Raw genomic sequence first — 14499 nt, 5'->3', positions numbered from 1 at the left:
TACCCCTCTTGCTACTACTCCTTCCCCCTCCGCTCCTCATGCCCCTCATAATACTCCACTCCTCTACAAGAATCAATGGATGTATACAACTACTCAAGGAAGTACCCAATGAAAAAGAATCCATGATGTTCTTCTCTTCACCACCACCAACCCCCCCCCCCCCCTCCCCCTCCCCCTCCCCTCCTCTCTTTCCCTCCTCATTCCGGCCTTTTTTTCCCTCCCTTCTCCCTCCCTTTCCCTTATGCCTTACTCTACTCCTACTTCTCCCTCCCTTCCCCTTTGCCTTACTCTACTCCTACTTCTCCCTCCCTTCCCCTACACACCTTGGTCCCGTCTTCCCCTACCCCTTATTCCTTTTCCCTAGATCTTGTCGCGATCTACATCCAAGAAAACGGTCTTCACTTGTTTCTGCGTACTCTCTCCTACAAGAATCAAGTCGAACAATACTATAGAAAGGAGGTTAGTTCATTTCTTAATCTAAATGAGCAACTTCTCTAAGAAACAAATTAAAAACAATTCACAGAAAATAAATACTAAAACCTGAAACATTAGTGACCATGTGAATCAGGTGTAGAAAATAAGTAAATGATGCCCAAACACACAACCTTTGTCCACGCTACAAAATAAACCTGTGCTAAGGTGAGGCGTCACCGAAGATTTAATTAAAAATTTTAATTACTCTATTGCCTCTTGCAATTTTCCATGATATGATCTCATTCTACATTGACATTTAATTTTATCAGCTAGTTCTCTTTTTTATTGTTTATTATCATTTCCAACAATAAATATCAAGAAATTTATCGAATATAATAACAATTTGATGGTGTTTTTCCTAAAGACAATGAACTATCCATAATACACATACCCTTTTTTTTCTTCTAATTAAACCTTAACAATAAAAAACAACCTCAAGCAATTGAATTCATTTTTTACAATGGAAACATGCATGAGCCAGCTAAAAAAATTACAATCTAAAAATTTGGATGAAAATGTGACTTTAAGATCTGGTGAGCCTTTACATGTTTTAAATAAACCGTAATTTGGAGATACCTAATTTAAATCGCCAAGTCGTCAACCTCACTATCAATGTCGACCTACTTCGTTTAACCTTCCCGCTCCTTCCGAAACATTAATCAAAATAAATTATCGGAAGATATTTCAAATGTCGTTCAAATTCGACCATAGATTTCAAACTGAAAACACTCGATTAAACATTTATTTTACTCATTACAGTATGAAAACATCCAAGATAACTGTCGGGTCATATCCCTCATTAGCATCAGTATCACAAAAGTTAGTTTGCCAGTAAAATATAAGGTTTTGTTTTTTAGTCTCCTCTTTCTTCCTCCCCCACAATCCGCAGAAAACCACATAGGGATCTCCTCCCTCCCTACTCCCTATGTCTCCCTTCCTCTACTAAAGGAAGAAGAGATTTCAATTTTTTTTTTAAAAAGAGCTATATCCATGTAAGAACACTAATCGCCAGTTAAAGCAAAAGCAATGTACTCATCGTTTCCATGGTACACCTGAAATGACCAACATGGGTGAACTTACCAGAGCTGATGTGTCCGCTAACAAGAAGAATGATAATTTTTTTTTAAAAGAACTGAAAAGGAAAAAAACACCGCCTCTAATAAATGAATTAGATGGTACATTATGGGAAGAAGCAGAGCAATTTTAAACATTTAAAAAGTCACATGCCAGTGAATATCAGTAACACAAATATACAATAAACTGTAAAAAAATTGATTACTAACAATACAAGTAACTCCACCAAGAATTGTTGACAACACCGTACCATGTCCTGAGGAACGCACCAATCGTGTACCTGAGGGGTAGAAAATAGCACAAATAACCGTAACACTCTCTCAACGTGTCATTGAATACAGTTTCAATTAAACTATACACTCATGATAGAATACCAAACCAAATTAAACTATACACTCATGATAGAATACCAAACCAAATTACACTCATGATAGAATACCAAACCAAATTTACATCTTGAGCATCTAGGTATGTTTCAATTAAATGTACATCTTGAGCATACAGGTGCAACGATGGGGTAGATATGTTCATCAACTACTATCATTTATCATGGCAATATCAACCATCATCCAGTAAAAACATGAGTAGAAACCTCAATTAGGTAGAAACTGGTCCGATTTGAACCAACACAAAAAAGTCATAACCATTTATGCGGACAGATTTCTGTGATACCTGAAGACCTCAGATCACCACAAAAATCAAACACTCCTAAAATCACAAAATTCAGTAAAGACATGATAAAAATTAAAAAATCGGAGTATTAATTAACCTACTAGTTTTAGGCCCGTGCAAAAATATGCACGGGTATATTTCATGTAATAATAAAATAACACAATATGATGTTTATAATAATAATAATAATATAATATTTTTATAATTATGCCCGTACGGATAGAATTTTACGGGATTTAATATTTAAAAACTTGAATAAATAAGGTACTAATAAATTTATCATTTGAAAAATTTAAACTGTTTTGAAACTCTAGCATTTACATATTGAAGAACTTTATTTTCAAACTAAAATTAGAAATATTAGAAGAATTAATGAAATGAAGAAAATAATGTACATATATATACCGTAAACACAGAAAATGCAAAGAAGGGGAGGAATGTCAATGGCAGTGGGCTCCGGAGCCACAAATGCGATTTTGGTGAATATATTTTAACATGGACGAACATGAAAATAAACGACAATATTAGACCTGTTAAAATATGACCCGATTGTTTTAGGGTCAAACACCCGTAAATCTTGACCCGTGACCCAAAATGACCCTGAATCCGAAATGACCTGTTATTCTAAGGCCGAAAATCGACCCAACCCGTTCGACCCGATGGGTCAAAAATAAATGAAGAATATTATTAAAATATTAATATTTTTATTTTATATTCGAAATAATAAATATAAAATATAGTATATTATTTTTATATTTTTAATTAAAAAATTTATTTAAACGTCAATTTTATATCATTAAATAATAAAATAATTATTAAAATAATGAATATAATAATATTATTAATATTAAATATAATTTAATTTTAAAAAATGGTTTTGGGCTGGAAAATGGTAAAATAAAAGACGTCATAAACTTTTATCTGACCCGTATTCTGAACCTAATCCGACCCAAGACACGTATCCCGACCTGTAAGGCCCGACTCGAGACCCGGCCCGTTTGACAGGTCTACACGACATTATTGTCACTACGGTAAAACAAAAAATGCAGAAGATATAAAGCACAAGCAAACTAAATAAGCCCAAATTAAAATATGGACCAACAATATTACTTATTTAAGAGATTAACCTAGAAGCTCACACTTAGACCGCCTCACTCCTTCATGACTCCATCTCACCTCATCTCCCCATCTTGTTCTTTTTTTTTTCCTAAACTCTCTACATCCTTTTTTTTTGGTTTTTGCAATAAAAACTCTCTCTACATCCTCATATCATTTAATCTTTCGTCCCTCATATTACTCAACTTAAACAACGTTTTTCATTTCTTCTCATTTAATGCATAAAAAAGCTTTTCGATAGACCAAATTAACAATTCTATTTAAAACTATAGGATCAGAATTGAAGTTTGAAGTTAATTATTAAAGAAAACAATTAGAATAAATTCTTGTATGCATGCTCCAAAACTTATATTGAATTTTTTTTATATTCACTTGCATGTATTTTAAAGTGTATATATTTTTTTCAATTTTTATATACTTTATATTGGTAATTTCAAATTTATTTATTTTTATTGTCGTTCTATATTTTGAAGTGGTTGTAAATGTGTTTTTTGGGTATTTTGTAAATTTGTTTCCATTGTACTGTATCTATCTCTAATACAGTATAAAGTTGCATTTTCATAAATTAAAGATTTACCTAAATCTGGATACTTCATACAATATCAATATTTGAAATAAATTGTCAATTTTTGGGTTTGTAGTGCATTTCATAGATTTAATCTCATTATTATTTTTAATTTTTTTTAATTTCTTTTTTTTTGTAGCTAATCAATTGGATCTGATGATAATTGTCTTTTTTTTAAAAAAACATAAAATTACGAAATTGAATTTGTTCACAATAGTAATTGAAAACTGGTGTGCCTATTCGAATGAAGGGGGGTGGGGTTATAAATTTTGACGTCAAATATGAGCGCCTTCCTACGTTTTGTTATGGTTGTGGTCTCATTGGTCATGGCGAGAAGGATTGTGATGATGGTCCGTACGAGGAGGAGGATCTAAAGTTTGGGGAGTGGCTGCGTGCGTCGCCTTGGAAAGTCGTGAAGACTGTTAAAGATGTTCATGGGAAAGCGGCTAGAGATCTAAGGGGGAGCTTTGAGGCTTCGAAGTTGCAAGATTCTGAGGATGCGGTCAACTGTATGATTAATAAACTACAATCCATTGCTATTGATTTTCGTAAGAAGAAGGTGGATGCTGCTGGGGTTAGTATGGTCAGTGGCGGTGATGAGATGGTGGAGGGGGATGTGAGCTTGACGGAGCAGGAGAGGGCAGGAAGGGAGAATGATATGGTGGAACAGGGGCGTGGGGAGGAGGGGGAGGACAGAGGGGTACATGGGTGTCAGGAGGGTGTGGAAGGGGGAGAGAATAGGGATGCTTTGAGGAGAGTTGAGGGTGGCTGTGGTGTGGAAGCTGAGGAGCGGCCTGGTAGCAGCTTGCTTACGGGATTGATGACTGGAGTTGCTGGAGGAGGTGAAATCAAGGGGGGATATGGGCAGGGTCGCAAGTGGAAGAAGCAGGCTCGTAGTGAAGGGGCAGGAGCTGAGGGTACGGAATTCCAGAGGGTGGTGTTGAATGCGGAGGGGAAACGGAGTAGGGAGGAGGACGAGGCTGCGGAGCTATCCAAACGTTCGAGACTTTTTCTAGACGGGGACGTCTTTATACCTGAGGCGGAGGTTGACGAGTGTCAACCCCGCCGGGCCCAATGAATATTTTAAGCATCAATTGTCGGGGCTTGGGCAACCCCGACTCTAGGAGTGCCCTTCGTGATCTTGTGTGGAGTGAGGCCCCGGCCATACTTTTCCTTTCTGAAACAAAATTGTGTGGTCGTGAGATGAGGAAGGTGCGTGAGAGTTTGGATGGTTTCTTTGGTATAGAGGTAGATAGTATGGGTCGTTCGGAGGGCTTGGCTTTCTTATGGAGGAAGGAGGTGGATTGTACTTTTATTTCATCGTCTGTACATCATATTGATTTTCATGTTAGGGGCGAGGAAGGAGAATGGAGGATTACTGGTTTTTATGGTTGGCCGGCTGTGGCTGACCGACACCTTTCATGGGAGCTTTTACGTCTTTTTGCGAGGCAGTCCACGTTACCATGGATATGTTTAGGAGATTTTAATGAAATTTTATTCTCTACTGAAATGAAGGGCGGAAGCAGATCTCAGAGGCAGATGAATAATTTCCGAGCTGCAGTGGATGAGTGTGGACTGCGGGATGTGCCGTGGGAAGGGTATTATTTCTCTTATGATAATGGGCAAGTTGGGGAGGCGAATAGACAGTGTATGCTTGATAGAGCAATGTGCACGGGGTCTTGGTCGGATTTATTTCCTTATGCTAAGCTGCTGTATCGCAATCGGGAATGGTCAGATCACGCTCCTATCAAATTGGTCCTCAATTATAAATCCTATGAAGAGACTAAGGTGAGACCGTTTCGCTTTGAGCAAATCTGGGTGGGGTCCGAGGGGTGTGAAGAGGCGGTGGTAAGGGGGGTTGAGAAGGGAAGGGGAAATCTTGTTACGGGTTTGCGGGAATGCACGAGGGAGCTGAAGGCCTGGAAGAACACGAGTATTAAGCAGATAGGCCGGACTATTGACAGGAAGCGCAGACAGCTGGAACGCCTCAATGAGGGAAATAGGGATGAAGAGAGTGTGGCAAGGAGAAGGAAATTAGTTGTAGAAATCTCGGACTTGGGGAGGCAAGAGGAGCAATATTGGCGGCAGCGATCTAGAGCGCTTTGGTTGCGAGATGGGGATAGGAACACGAAATTTTTTCACACTAGAGCGGGGGAGCGGAAAAGGAAAAATTATATCGCAAAGCTAATTGATGATGAGGGGGTTGTCCAAATGGGGGAAGAGGAAGTCGGCACGGTAGCTATTAATTATTTCGAAGAGCTGTTCCATTCTTCGAACCCGAGCAATTTTGATGAAATTTTTAATGGCTTCAATCGAAGGGTGACGGGTCCTATGAACCAGATTTTGCAACTTGATTATAGTGAAGAGGAGGTTATTGATGCTCTCAATCAAATGCACCCTCTTAAGGCTCCGGTCCTGACGGTATGAATGTGCTTTTTTTATCAAGCTTATTGGAATACTATTGGCCCGTCTGTGCTTGATACGGTCCTTGCAATTCTCCGTGGTGACCGGTCTCCGAAAGAGTTTAATAAAACAAATATTGTGCTAATTCCAAAAAAGAAAGCCCCGGATAAAATTCGGGATTTCCGGCCTATTAGCCTCTGCAACGTGGTGTATAAATTGGTCTCGAAAGTCCTAGCTAACCAGTTAAAACAGTTTTTGGGTGAGATTGTCTCGGTGAACTAAAGCGCTTTTACCCCGGGGAGAGCCATAACTGATAATATTATGATAGCTTTTGAGATGTTTCATTATATGAAGGGGCTGAGGAACACGGATGGGTTCATGGCTATTACGCTTGATAGGGCCCAGGCGTATGACCGTGTTGAATGGGCTTTTTTGGAGCGTGTGTTGCTCTCGCTTGGGTTCGATGGGAGCTGGTACGGGAGGGTTATGGACTGTGTGAAAACCGTCTCTTTTTCAGTGCTTGTTAATGGTAACCCGTCAAGAGAATTTCGCCCGGCTAGAGGACTAAGACAAGGTGACCCGCTTTCCCCGTATCTTTTTATCCTGTGTGCCGAAGTCCTTTCCTTTCAAATGCGAAGAGCGGTTGAGATTGGGTCGATACATTGTAATACCCTGTAAATTTGAAGACCTTTATTATATTTTAAAAGTAATATTTTAATCTATTTTAATTTAATATTAATTTATTTGAAATAAAATTTATTTGATAAAATATAATCTTATTTTATTTTGAAGAAATGTAATTATTTTTGATAGTTTAGAAATGTTTAAAAGTGATTGAAACTATATTTAAACCTTTCCCTTTGATAAAATAGATTTCGGTTAAAAGTCGTAAAATTGGGATTTTCCCATTTCTTACGGTCGTTGGGTAAGCGAGTTTGGATATTGGGCATATGAGTACTTAATCTTTTAGTAAAATCGTGTTTAGGAACTTTAATATTCTCGGAAATCGCGTTCGACAAATATTTCTAATTACCGTCGAAGCAAACCCCAAAACGTAAACAATTGACACCTCCCCATGCCTTTGTTTGACCAGCCACACCTCCCTCCTTTACTCCCTCTTTCAATTTTCATTTCCTCCATAACTCACTCTCTCTCTTCCTTTCATCAAACACCGAAAACCCACTAAAAATCCTCCTTACAAACCCTAAATCCTTCATAAATCCTTCATTTCTCCACCAATTTGCATAAAACTTATATATTTGGAATCTTCTCTTCAATCCTCATCTACTAGTAAGCTTTATTTTCATTTCCCTCAATTTTTGTTTAAGACACTTTTTTTAGGGTTTCGAATTTAAGCTTAATAATTGTGTTTTTGTTGTTCTTATAGGTGAAAAATTTGAAGATGAGTTAGGTGACTCATATGTTGTTGAAGATGAAGAGTAATTTTGGGTTTTAGAAGCTTTATCAAGTTATTACTTGTCTCTTTGCTAGCTTAAGGTAACTATTCCGAGTTACTCGACGAATTAATGTCACATTAGTAGTTGTATTTGTTGTTTGTTGTCGTTTGTTGTTGTTTGTTGTTGTTTGAGACGATCTTGTTGATAAATGAATGAATTGAGTAAGATGAGTATGCTTATGTTTAGTTTATGTTACCCATTTCTATATTATTGTTTGGAACAAATTTGGATGAAGAATTATGTGTTGTGACAAGTCCGTGTTTTGGCTGAAACGCGTCAGTACCGGACCAAGACGGTTTCCAATGTTTCCAAAAATATGACAGATTGAACGGCATCGAAAAATTATGTGGTTTAGCCACTTGAATCACTCAATTCGGAGTCCGTATGAGTAAATGGCGTCGTTTTATCGATTAAAATTTATAGAAAAGTTTACCCTTGTGTGAGACGGTTATTTATGCTATTTTATTATGCGAGAATTTTGTGGAATTAGTTATTTTGTAAGTTGGAATGTTTTCTTTATGTTGATAGTGTTCACATGATAGAAATTGGAAATGGCATGAGAATGATATTGTGATGAATTATGTGATTTGGGTTAAAGTAGGCCAAGATTCTGAGCTGGGCCAGATTGACCGAACGAGTTTGGTCAAACTAGGTTTAAACCGGTCAGCCTCGATTTGACCGATTACCCGTCGCGGGACTAGGGTCGAGGGTTTGTCTTTGAGGTGAGATTGGTTGTTATTGGATGTTTTTATGTTATGCCTTGATATTTGTAATTATCATTTCACATGTTGGTTGTTGGATGCTTTGGATGCCTTATGCTTGAGTCTTGTTGCCTCTTTGCCATTTTAGCTTGTTCTCATGGATTATGGTATTGTTGGTTAGCTGGAATTTGAATTATTATTGATATTGGAGACATTGTTGGATTTTCAGCTGAATATGCTCTTGCATAGCCTTTCATATGCTAGGGTGTGTATGATCATTTGTGTGTGCAAGTTTGGACTCTTTGCCCCTCTTATGGTTAATTGGGTGTCCTACTTGTCTTGTGTGGTGTGGGCTAAAGTATTCAAGCTGGGACTAGGTCCTAGGTGAGTATTTCGGCCTTCATCATAGATAGGCCATTATAGTCTTTTACGAGTGTATGTTCACCGCTTAATAGCCTTTGTGTCTTAGCTTGGTGGGTTTATATCCAATTTAGGGCATGACCTCCTGACGCACTCTTAGAAGTATGTGGTCAGCTTAAGTACTATCCAACCCTTTGGTGGACTCCTTAGGGGTACTCATGTGTTGTTATCATGGGTCTTGGATGCGGTAGTGTTCCGCATGTCGCTAGGTCTGCGCAGGTTTAGGACTAGGGTGTTTACCTTACCTCGTGGTATAGACTCGAGTTACAGAGTGACTATTGACTGTCCTAAGAACTTATGCCTGTCTCTAGATATATTGTCCTTTCTTGTTTGATGATTCTATGAATCATAGAAGGTTAGATGCAAGCCGGCTATGGTTGATAGAGTTTGGATACCTGGATGTTATGTGATTCACATGATAGTGTAGTATGAGTCGGTCTAGTATTCACATGCTAGGACTATGTGTTGTTATATTGTTGTTCACATGATAAGCACGATTGTTTAACATCTATATGCTAAGGCTATGTGTTATTCATATTCATATTCTTATGTTTACATGTTATATTAATTATGACATTTCGTGGCTGGGAGAACTCGGAGTTACTCCCCACTGAGTGTGGCTTTCGTATTTGTATACAATGCGATTGACAGGTAGGTGATGCATATATGGGGTTCATGGACGAGCTAGCGAGCAAAGTAACCTTGGGACCTAGATTGGCTTTATATTATTGTGACCCTTAAACACTTTTTATGTCATATACTTTTTAGGGACATATGTCTCCCTTTTTCATATTTGGGTTGTATAACTTTATTTTGCGACTTTAGCGATGTTTTATTTATGAGATTTATTTTAGACCTTGCATTTTTGACACCTTCCTATTTGGATATTTTTATAACAGGTTCAGGTTCTAAAAATTACAGGTTTTTTTACCCAAATGAACCTATTACAAACATATCCATGCAGTTTTTATCTAGAATTATGTGTTTACTTTTCCGCAATGAATGAGGGTGTCACAGTAATTTACGGGGTGTTACATACATGGTATCCGTATAAGCATGAATGCACCTTCAATCTCTCAACTCTTTTTTGCCGATGATAGCTTATTCCTTGTTAAAGCCACGGAGGAAGAAGCGGATGCGGTGTCTGATATCTTAAGGAGGTATGAAGCAGCGTCGGGACAGCTGGTTAACTTGGAAAAGACCACCGTCTCTTTTAGTAAGGGTGTACCGAGGGGGAGGAGACGTCTCATTGCAAACCGGTTGGGTATTGTGGAGGTGGAGGAGCAACTGTAACACCCCCATACTCCAAGTGCCTTACCAGGACCACTCAGGTATAAGGATACTACCATTTCGGTTACCCGAGGCATGATGATCATAAGACAATGAAGAAACATACTTTATTAAATAAGTTTAAGTGATTACATAACAAAACCAACTGTAAGCAAAATACAACTGTTCTCAAACTATAAACCAACCGAAAGGAACTGTCCCTAACAAACACAAATGGAAGACTAAAGACTCTGATATGTGATGACTCCATCCCCAGCTAGATCCCACGCGTATCCAAGAGATACCTGCCAAGCAACTGCTCACCACCCCCGAATGGATCACCACAGTTTTTAAAACATTTAAAGGGGGTCAGTACTAATCACACAACTTATATATATATCAACAATCTGATAAACAGACAGCTCACACCGTCACACATCAAATCACACCAGTCCCATTAATCTCAATCACCGACTGTCCACTGGACCAGCCCTGCCAGTGGGGGACCACAGCCGTACCCACCAAATCCCCGCTCTCATATTGAGCGATTTCCCTGTTCATTAATGTGCACATCCCCTTCCGTGGCGGGTTCCACGAAGGGCGAAACTAGGGCGTGAAGCCACTCCCGCAAGTGACTCCACTCAGCCGAGAACGCATCTCGAGAACCAGAGACAACAATCACAATCACAATCACAATCACAACCGTCACAATACAATTACGATAGTAAACAATCAATCTCAACACATCAACAATCATCCCATTATGGGACTAATACTGAGTAGGAAATCCTACCTGGAAAGCACAACTATCAGACGGTCTCAACAACTGTATCAAAAAGCCTCTTCTACAAATCCTCCTCCTATCATACATACACATAATTACTACCAATCATAATCTACATCAAAACCCCCAAATCCCCTTATTAGGGTTTAACCAACTTAAAGGAAATACTGTAAAAACGGTACATAGATCTTACCCTCGACGCAAGAATCTCAACGGTATAACGAAAGGTGAAATCCGACCCTCCAAACTCCGGGATTTGCTAACAATGCGATTAAAGTGATGAACGTACTTTGCTTTCTCTCTTGACAGTAATTTAGGTTTTCAAAAGTGTTTAAGAACAATGACGGAAAAGGTTATATACCTTAATCGCATAATTAACAAAACCCGAGAAATAACTCCCCGTAAACCGGCTACTCGATCAAGTGCCCCCTTACTCGATCGAGTACCCAACAGGTCAGAAACTTTTATAAAACGCAACTCACCCTTACTCGACAGAGTAAGGCCTACTCGATAGAGTACCCAGAGACTTATAAATACGGAGTATTACAGTCTTCCTTCCTTAAAAAGAACTTCGTCCCTGAAGTTCAACCCATACATAAAAACAACCATACTAACTCGACCAAGACACAACAACTTAGCTAAGAACTCAAGAACTCGACCGAACATAAAACATGAACTCTTAACACCCACTCCACCAACTATGTTTACTTCCACAACATGACTCACGATATCGTATCTACCACATATATATATCTCTCACGACACCAACTCCATACATAACCAACTACCATCCTCTAACGCTGCTAGTTCCATAATATCATCCCTATCAAATCCAATACCAAGACACTCATAGACATCAAACGGAATGTTACAGCAACATCGCTACTTGGGTCTCCCAACGGTGGTGGGTCGTTCAAAAAAGTTCTCACGGATATTCTCCGGGATAAACTTAGTAAACGGCTGCAAGGATGACGCGGGAAAATCTTGTCCAGGGCAGGTAAGGAGGTTCTTTTAAAGGCTGTGGCCAATTCACTCCCTACCTATGTTATGAGTGTGTTTAAAATTCCCGTCAAATTTTGTAATGAGCTTCGGATGTTGATGTCTCGGTTTTGGTGGAATCATGAGGAGGGGAGAAGGGGCATTAGTTGGAAGGCTTGGAAGAAATTGTGTCAGCCTAAGGGAATGGGGGGTATGGGGTTCCGTGATTTTCAGCTGTTCAATCTTGCGCTACTCGGAAAACAAGCTTGGCGACTTGTTACTGAGACGGGTAATTTATGGGAACATATTATGCGAGCCAAATACTATCCCGATGGAGAGTTCATGACAGCGCAGCTAGGTGCAAACCCGAGCTACACATGGAGAGGACTGATGGAAGCTCGGGCCGTTTTGGAGACTGGGATGAGACGGAGGATTGGGGATGGGAAGTCGACGAGGGTGTGGCGTGATGCGTGGCTGCCTGGGACCAATACGGGTCGGGTTATATCGCCTTGTGTAAATGGGAATGAGAACCTGAGAGTTTGTGAACTTCTTTCCGAGCAAGTCGGCTGGAACTTGGAACGAGTTTCGAGCTTGTTTTTGCCTTTTAAGACAGAGCGTATTCTTAGCATCAGAGTGAGCCAACATCGGCCTATGGATATTTGGTATTGAAAAGCGGAGAAGGATGTGATGTATTCCGTGAAGTCGGCTTATAGATCTCTAGCCGAAGGTGATGGGATGGAGGTGAGTGGGTCCTCGGATAGAGAAAGGGAGATGTGGCTGTGGAAGAGGCTCTGGAATGTCCCGGTTTGGCCCCGAATGAAGCTGTTCTTTTGGCAACTGTGCAGTGAAGCGCTGGCAACGAGAGCGAACATCGCGTCTCGGATTAGAGGTGATATCTCTTTCTGTTCTTTATGTAATTCTTTTTATGAAACGAGTATTCATCTTTTTAAAAATTGTGGGGTTGCTCAAAAGGTGTGGGAGGGTCTCGGGTTAGGGGGCGGGGCGGGGAGGGAGCCACGGAAAGCGGGATACGTGACTGGGTGGAGGAGAGATGGAGGGAGCTCGGAGGGAGGGAGCATAGGCTTTTTATGTTGGGTTGTTGGGCGATATGGGAGCATCGTAACAAAGTTATATTCGATGCGAAGGAGGTCGATCCTATGGTGGTTATTAGACGGGTGGGAGATGTGGTAGCTGAGCTTGAAGGGTCGGAGCATGAGGTGAGGCGAGGAAGAAGGGGGAGGGAAGACGGGATGGGGGTTGAGGATGGAGGAAGCTGGCGGTCGGCACCTTCGGGGTGCGTTAAAATTAACGTGGATGCGGGGGTAAAGGAGGGGGAAGGAGTGGGCCTAGGCCTTGTTTGTCGGGATGATTGGGGTGCGGTTTTGTGGGGCATTTCAGTCGTGCAGGACCAAGTTTGGGAGCCGCATGTGGCGGAAGCTGTAGCTGTTTTGAAAGGTGCCAAGGAAGCGGTGCGGCTGGGATACGGGGACATCGTGATGGAAAGTGACTGTGCACAAGTCATTGAAGCGCTCAACAATAAGCAAGCTGGTCATAGTTATTTTATGCTAGTTATAGACGAGATTTTATGTTTAAGTGTGTATTTTAATTCTGTTGTTTGGTCGTTTTCTAGTCGGGTGAACAATTCGGTTGCCCACGCTTTAGCTCATGTTTATCCTAGGATTTCTGGTAGAACGGAGTGGTCGAGTGTCTTACCACCGACTGCGAACGATGCTGTTTTGTTTGATCTTTCGTTATTAAAGTAAGCCTTCGGGTTTTCCCCTCAAAAAAAAATCTCATCGATTTAATGATTTTTTAAAATTTTAAATATTTTTAGTTATGTTCATTTACTAATTTTATAGATCTATTTAATTTTTTTTATCTTCTTGTTTAGCACATAAAAATATGCCAGATTTCCCTTTTTAATGCATGTACTATGTTTATTTATGATTTGATGTAAATTAAAATATTTTAATATATGCATAATGAAATTCTGAAAAAGGGAATGGGAGATATTAAATAACTGAAAGTGAATGTGGGGGATTGATTTGAGAAAAGAGACTAATTAATTGTCATATAAATCATGGCGGGATCCACATGCAAAATATATCCCTAAATTCAGCAACCAATGAGAAGTTACGAATAAACCTAGCTTTTATACTAGGTAGATATCGACACAGATTCACATCAGTCTTGTTATCATGGAAACGGAAAAGGTAATGTACCCATGGCTAAGACATCACTCAATTGATCATCACAGTGCACTCTTTTTTCGTAATTTAGCAATAGAACATAAAGAGAGTAATCAAGCGACAATATACGACTCGTCCTCCTTCTCTTTCCCCAATTCCTATCCACTGGCACCCCTCCTCTCCATTATCCTTGTCCTTTTTCCCTTTCCCTTTCCCCTTCCCCTCCGTATCCTCCCCCTTCCTCCATCTCCCCATACTTCCCTTCCTCCACATCCATTTTTCCTCTTACTTATACTCCTCCCTTTTATACTGTGACTACCCCTCTTCCCCCTATCTCGTTCTGGATACGACTCGGACAAACCCATAAACATAGACTAACTATAAAAAAAGTTATACC

At 39.8% G+C, this 14499-nt stretch overlaps 2 protein-coding genes across 2 annotated transcripts; both read left to right on the top strand.

Moving 5' to 3' along the window:
• Positions 1-12117: 12117 nt before the first annotated feature.
• Positions 12118-12582, top strand: LOC141589889 (putative mitochondrial protein AtMg00310). The gene has a single exon (XM_074410508.1). It carries the CDS (start codon positions 12118-12120, stop codon positions 12580-12582), a length of 465 nt encoding a protein of 154 aa, XP_074266609.1.
• Positions 12583-12600: 18 nt separating this feature from the next.
• On the top strand, positions 12601-13676 carry LOC141589887 (uncharacterized). Its single transcript, XM_074410507.1, has 2 exons — positions 12601-12802; positions 12886-13676. The coding sequence occupies exons 1-2, from the start codon at positions 12601-12603 to the stop codon at positions 13674-13676; spliced, it is 993 nt and encodes a 330-aa protein (XP_074266608.1).
• Positions 13677-14499: the final 823 nt, after the last annotated feature.

The sequence above is a fragment of the Silene latifolia genome, chromosome 7 (assembly GCF_048544455.1).
Source record: "Silene latifolia isolate original U9 population chromosome 7, ASM4854445v1, whole genome shotgun sequence".
NCBI lineage: Eukaryota > Viridiplantae > Streptophyta > Magnoliopsida > Caryophyllales > Caryophyllaceae > Silene > Silene latifolia.
Note: the sequence above shows the minus strand (reverse complement) of the source record. Positions and strands in the feature narration are given on the sequence as shown.

Excerpts from the sequence above, each read along its gene's own strand:
- LOC141589887 (XM_074410507.1), top strand. The coding sequence starts at position 12,601 with ATGTATTCCGTGAAGTCGGCTTATAGATCTCTAGCCGAAGGTGATGGG. Across the intron at positions 12,803-12,885 it reads CATCGCGTCTCGGATTAGAG|GTGTGGGAGGGTCTCGGGTT; the intron begins GTGATATCTCTT and ends GTTGCTCAAAAG.
- LOC141589889 (XM_074410508.1), top strand. The coding sequence starts at position 12,118 with ATGGGGGGTATGGGGTTCCGTGATTTTCAGCTGTTCAATCTTGCGCTA.